General features: G+C 46.3%; 1 protein-coding gene across 2 annotated transcripts in view; it reads right to left on the reverse strand.

Annotated features, from left to right (window-relative positions):
* Positions 1-6,536, reverse strand: part of POLR1E (RNA polymerase I subunit E) — a 33,289-nt gene that overhangs the window by 11,643 nt on the left and 15,110 nt on the right. Inside the window, exons 1-6 of one of the 2 annotated variants that reach the window (XM_006143737.3) lie at positions 5,804-6,022; positions 5,172-5,275; positions 4,761-4,837; positions 4,415-4,500; positions 1,332-1,390; positions 526-670 (exon numbers count right to left, since the gene is read on the reverse strand). In XM_006143737.3, the coding sequence (XP_006143799.1) occupies positions 526-670; positions 1,332-1,390; positions 4,415-4,500; positions 4,761-4,837; positions 5,172-5,275; positions 5,804-5,879 (547 nt within the window). In that variant the 5' untranslated portion in view covers positions 5,880-6,022. Of the gene's footprint in view, positions 1-525; positions 671-1,331; positions 1,391-4,414; positions 4,501-4,760; positions 4,838-5,171; positions 5,276-5,803; positions 6,023-6,536 lie in introns of those variants that run through there. The other variant, XM_006143738.3, reaches the window with a different exon arrangement.

Consider the following 6,536-nt stretch of genomic DNA (forward strand, 5'->3'; position numbering starts at 1 on the left):
GAGAATGGAGAAAGGATTACTAGTGTGGCCATCCCCCCCAGGGGTGATTTTTCACTTTCCCTGTTTCCTCTAGGGTGAGTGTCTGTGCCCTATAGCAAAAAACTGACTAAATAAGTAACACAAGTACTCAAGCTGCAAAGGACCAGAAGATCCTCTGACCCCAAAGTGAAATGCCACCTCTGAAGATTTGATTTTATCATAATCATATTGCCTTTTTGATCAAAGTCTCTATGATTCTTTTCTCTTCTTCATGCCCTGCAGGCTATAACCCTGCACCAAAAACATGCATGGCATGCACATGTCTGTTCCCATGCCTGTCTCCTCTATTTGACTGTGAGCCAGTGAGGGAAGGACCAAGCTGGATGTTTCTTACTACTTCTGGAGTCTGTTCCCAAGAAGGCTCTCAGCCAAAAGCCAGAAGAAATCCAGCCTTGACTCTCATTACTGTAGGGTAGGTAAAAGAGCTCCGGTGGGGAGAGAGTTGTTTTTATGGCCAGACTCTGACTGCAAGGTCCAGCTGCTTACCATTCACACCCTTTGTATCAATGATACTCTCTGCGGCTTTAGCCACTGCACGATTCAAAGATTCATCACCAACTCTGTTCATTCTCCTGGAGTTCAGAGCGCGCTTCTGTTTGGTGGTACCAAAGGCTTCAATGCAAGCATCCATCTGTGCAAGAAACAAACCCAGTTACTGGGAACAGGCCAGACAGGCGCTGCAGCGTTAACCACAGGGAAACTCAGCCTCCCTGAGCCATCATACCTCCCCTGTAACTGAGGCTGAGTCACATCTATCTACTTCATAGGGCTGCTGTTAAGTATCAAATGATATGAACAGATGTGAAGTACTTCATAAGTTATAAAGAGCTACTTACAAATCAACAGTGTTTCCACCAGTAACATGAAGACTTTATGAGACTAACACTGGTAAATCTGTGGCCATCCTGGGGTGAGAGGACCTTTGTACAGGAAAAGCCTAAAGTTTACTTTGTTTTACTCTGAATGTTCCCCCAGGTTACAACCAGTATTTTCTGAAACTTGTGACTACATCCTAAAAACAAGTGTTATGCTGTACCTGTATCAGCCCAGAGAAATGGTTCCAAACACTGGCACAGAGCTGTATTCAGTGGCCCTAGATGGGAGCAAGACTGCTTTCAGGGAACAAGATGCACTCTGCTGGTAGACACTGTTCAGAGAACCACAGACTGAAAGAGCTAGGAGAAGCCAGGAAAACCTGAGTTCCAAATGCTCACTTTACTGATGGAGAAACCCAAGGCCTAAAAGAAACTTGTTTAAGATTAATTAATTAACCTTAATTCCATTACACTCACCTTTTCTCTGAAAGTTTTGGTCTGACTTTCTAGTGTCAGGTCACGCTCAACTGATTCATCTATCAAAACACAAAATCAAGGACAGAGAAAAAGCAACCTATAAGATGTGTAGTATAAACACTACTAGTAATAGCATTTAATATTTTTTAACGGTCTAAGAAAAGACTGTAGGACTTACCTGGGCCTAGATGAAGGCACTAGGAATATTTAATACGCAGCTTCAGTAAACAGAATGTAAGGACTACATTTAGGAGTCAAGTGAAGAGTCATTTGGCCCAATCTCTTCATTTTACAAATAAGAGAAAATGAGGACCCAGATAATGACCCTTCACGGGGCAGTACAACCTATGGACAAGAGCACAAGCTCTAGAGTTCTATCGGCCTGAGTTTTATCGGCTGTACACCCCTGCCTAAGACATCTAACCTCTGTGCCAGTTTAGTCAACAGTAAAAAGGAGCAACAGTGTCCAGCCCGGAGGACTGCTGCGTGAAGATACTGATGCTGTGCACTGAAGGTCTTAGAACACTAACACATAGTAAGGGGGCAATATAAATGCTGCAAATGTGTGCATATAGCTAGAATAAACCATATTTACATGTTTTACACATATAAATATATTCACTCAACAAATTAATAAACAATATTTCTTGATTATTTGGAATTCAGGAAAACATTTGCAGGATGATTTAATAAGTCATACTTGTTTGCAAAGCAGAGGATTCTTTTTTTTTTTTGGAGAGACTTTTGCTTTATGGCATGTATGCTCACCAGAGATAGAAAGAAACCAAGAAATCACCCTCAGGGGAGACAGCCACGCCACAATCCCTTCTCCTCCATTCTCCTCTCGAGATCTTGGGCATGCACACACATGTGCCTGGCATGAGTTTGAAGCTGCCAGGTCAGGGCAATCAATCATGTGGGATTCCAGTGACTAACCATTACGCCATCTGCTGGTCTCCACGGAGAATTCTTAATCTAGAACTTAAGGACCTCTTGTAACTAATTTACAAATAGGCATCAGAACTCAATAGCCCTTTAAAATTACGTGTAAATGGCTGGTGGCATGGTGGTTAAGGTGGCTGGATCTTGCATCACTAACCGCTGGTTCAAGTACCAGACCCATTGGCTCGAAAGACTTGTTGTGCGTGTGTGTGTGTGTGTGTGTGTGTGTGCACTCAAAATCCCAAGAAGACAGATGGAGGACTGGGGTGTGGCCTTCCCTAGAGGGGATGTGCTTTATATATATAAATTTGTATATTATATATGTTTCTAGGAAATGAGCCCCAGTTCTTATTCTCAAAAAGAATGAAACCACTGTTTTCTAGGCATAAAGTTAGGATTAAGGCTTGTGGACCCCAGCCACCATGGTATACAAGTAGTGGTACTGCTTGGGTGGCACAGAGCCACATAGGAGGTCCAGGTTTGGTTCCTGGGCTAACCTAAACACGCTGGACATGGCTACATGTACCTGTAATCCTAGCTAATTGGGAAGCTGGATCTGGTGGGTCCCAACACAAGAATCTGCCAAAAATAACTCACTTGTATTTCTCTCTCTCTCTCTCTCTCTCTCTCACACACACACACACTCTCTCTCTCTCTCTCTCTCACAAAAAGACAAAAAAAAAAAAAAAAACAAAGGCCTCTGGAGGTATCAGGCATTAATGATTCTAAGCGATCTCTCCTTATCTAGCACTCTCCTCAGCCCTCATTCTCAGTATTTAAGGGTATCACTAAAGATTTGAGGGTTTTTTTTGAGAGGTTTTTGCTATAGGGCACGTGCGCTCTCCAGAGAGACAGAGAGATAGAAAACGAGAAATCACCACCATGGGGGATGGCCACGCCATGATCCCTTCTCCTCCATTCTCCTCTCGGGATCTTGGGCACGCATGCACACGCTCCTGGCATGAATTTAAGCCACCAGGTCCGGGACTCGAACCATGGTCGACTACGAGGGAGTCCAGCAACACAGCCATTATGCTAACTGCTGGTCCCACTAAAGATTTGAGTTTTGAGATTTAGAGCACAGGAGCCTCTTTAGTCTGACCCTCTTATTTATCATGTCGGAAGATCCTTCTCTAGGGCTGAGCATGCTAAGATAACAACACAGAGAAACAATGCAACTTCTCCCACTGGACCAGGGAAAAAAAATGGATCTTCCCCATGCTAAATAGTATACAGACTTTTCATCAACATGACAGTGACTACCCAATCTAGAAGCAATTTCTTTTGCCTACCAGAGATTCTAAAACCTGTACCCCAACCAAAATAGGTAAGAATTAAGAAAAGTCTTTGATGGGAAATGCTTTGATATAAGACATGGTCTATAATATACTCTATACTCTGGGCATTATTCAACCTGCTTTAATTACAATTAGTCTCCGATCTCAAGTCTATAAACACTGCATGGACAGGTGTCTGTCTCGCCAACTGCTCTATCAACAGCTACTAGTTTAGTGCTCAGTGTTATAGCAGGTCATCAATAAAGGTTTACTGAATTTAAAAAATCTGTAAAACTTAAAAAAAAAAAAAAAGACAGAAAAGCAGCCTTTAAAAAATAACTACAGGGGAGACCAGCAGGTGTCATGGTGGCTAAAGTACTGGACACTCACATGTGGCCAACCATGGTTCGAGTCCTGAACTTGATGGCCTGCTTTCTCACTCCACCCCTCACCTGGTCAAATTAAAATAAATAAATAAATAAATAAATAAAAATAAAATTAAATATTAAATAAATAAATAACCACAGAGACCAGCAGATGGCATAATGGTTACATCACTGGACTTCCATGCAGTTGACTGAGGTTCGAGTCCCGGGTATGGTAGCTTAAAATTCACGCAGGGTGTATGTATGTGTGCACACAAGATACAAAAAAAAGAAGGGTTTGGTGTGGCCATCTCCCATAGGGGTGATTTCTTGCCTTCTGTCTCTCTGGCAAGAACATGTGCCCTATAGCAAAAATCTTTCTAAAACAAACAAACAAACAAAAACTACAAAATGTGTTTTATAAATCTAAAACTCAAACCAACTTATTCTGAAAATCCAAACTAAGCAGTGTCTATGAATTTTCAAGACAGGGACCTACCTGAAAACAGTGGCTGCATGTTGAACAATTCAGCATCATATACTTCCATTTGACCAGAGGTCTTGTTCAAAATTCCCACAAAGTGCCTAGATAAAGGAGGAATTATACCAGTGACGATGGACTACCCCTAAAGAACTGCTTATACAACTTTCTTTCCTATTTAAAAGTTCTCAGCTTTCCAGGAGTGTCTGCAGTACATGGCCCCTGGGTCTAGGAGCACAGGGACTTGGTAAAGTCTCCCTAGATTCTTCCCAAAGCCTCTAAAATAAAGACTAACAACTGTGTTATAGGGCTGCCAACACCACCCTCCCCACCACCCTTCTGGTCATCCCTTGCCCACCATTACCTGCACAGTGTGTTGCATTTAAGAGCTCCTGTCCCAAAATTGTTTCCCACATAGGAAAGTCTGTCTGTTTCAGCTGCCTAAAATGAAGGAAGGGGAAGGAAGAGGTGGTAGTGGTGGCGGGGGTTTACAACCAATGTTCAGAGGTATTAAACATCATGTCTCAATTTTCTACAGGTGCAGAAACTTTTGCATGCAGAACTACAGTGGATTACAACTAGAGAGCCTCTAGGAATCAGCCCCACTACTTCTAATCTGGGGTAACCTTTGGAGAAAGCCAGGGAACTTTCGGAAGGGAAGCCTCAGATAGTGCTGGCATCTAACTAGTATCAAAAGTCCCTCACTCCATCCCACACCAAACACTCCCAGGCCTGGGAGTAGTCAACCGCAAATGCGGCCAACTGCAGCGCTTACCAGGATCCGTTGACTCCTCTTCCTGGGGTTCGTGGAGTCGCTGCTCTTGTACAAGGTAAAGCGCATGTTGCCTGGATTCTGTAGCTTTCCATTGGAGAACTGGACTGTAAAAGGGTACCCCGAGAATGAGATGAAACATGAAGGACCCACGCTGTATGGTCCATACTGCCGCTGGGAGGGAGTGACTTTTGGAATGGGGACGGCAAGGAAACTCAGGTCCTGGCCTCAGGGCGGACCGGAAGAAAGTCCTGGTCCAGTTGGAAAGAGGGAATGGGGTATGTGTGTGTAGGGGGGAAATTCCGGGGAAGAACTGTGACAACAGATAATGGGGGAATGAGGCTGATGCTGAGGACGGGTACAGACCTAGAGAGAGAGGGAACTCTACACAGGGAAACCGGGCAGCGAATACAGGGTTCACGGCACAGCCCCGGGCAAGGGTGGCTAGGAAGTCCTTATCCAGACGAAATGGCGTGATGACAAAGGGAGCACTGGTCGGCCCTCAGGAAGTGACAGGACTCGAGCGGGTCTGGGCCCAGCTGCGTAGGGGTCCTGACGGAGGGCGGAAGGACCGCAGAGGTACCGAGATGGAAGGGAGGATTACGGAGAACTCCGCTATGGCTCACGGTCTTTACCCAGTACGGCTCTCTGGCTCTCGTCGGGCTCCCCGCAGTACAGCCACCTCGCACTCGGCAACACCTCTGCCGCCATCTCGTCTACCTGGCGGCCAAGACCTGGAGTTCAGGCCGCGGCTCACCAGCACAGTACCAACACGCGGGAGCCCAGGCAAGCTAACGGGCCGGAAGAGGCGTGGCCCCGCTAGGCACCACCCAGTGTCTGGAGAACGCGTAGCTCCGCCCCGAAGCGCTAGACGCGCCGTGCCCACCCCGCCCCCGCGCGGAGAGGCGTGGTTCCCGTCAACACCCCCGGCGGCTCCGAGGGTAGCACCTGATTGGCCCAAAGCTCCGCCTGCGCAATAGTAATTTCGTGGGGCCAAGGGCCCCAGTAACCTGGAGCTTTTGCAGCTTCAGCCTAAGCTTCGTGTGGGGCGCCTTATTGCTCAGCACGGTCACGCTAGAGTAACTCTTGTCTCTCTTGTGACAGATATATCCTCCCAAGCGCTGAGAGGCCAAGTGCGAATTTAGAATTCTCTGATAGGAACTCTCGAGCCTCAAGTAAATGAGACCGATGGGGAAGAGCCGCCCCTCTCTAGCGCCTGCCATTTGCACAAGAGGGCATCCGGCGGTAAATCCAAGCTTTGTACACAACCCTGCAAGCAGCTCCCTGCTATGAGCCCTCCTCGGGCAAAAGCGTCCACATACCTGTGGCTCAGTCTAGCCGGGGAGGATGGGGGCCGCTGGGGGGTGG

This window comes from Tupaia chinensis, unplaced genomic scaffold, assembly GCF_000334495.1.
Source record: "Tupaia chinensis unplaced genomic scaffold, TupChi_1.0 Scaffold000104_1, whole genome shotgun sequence".
In the NCBI taxonomy this organism is placed as follows: Eukaryota; Metazoa; Chordata; class Mammalia; order Scandentia; family Tupaiidae; genus Tupaia; species Tupaia belangeri.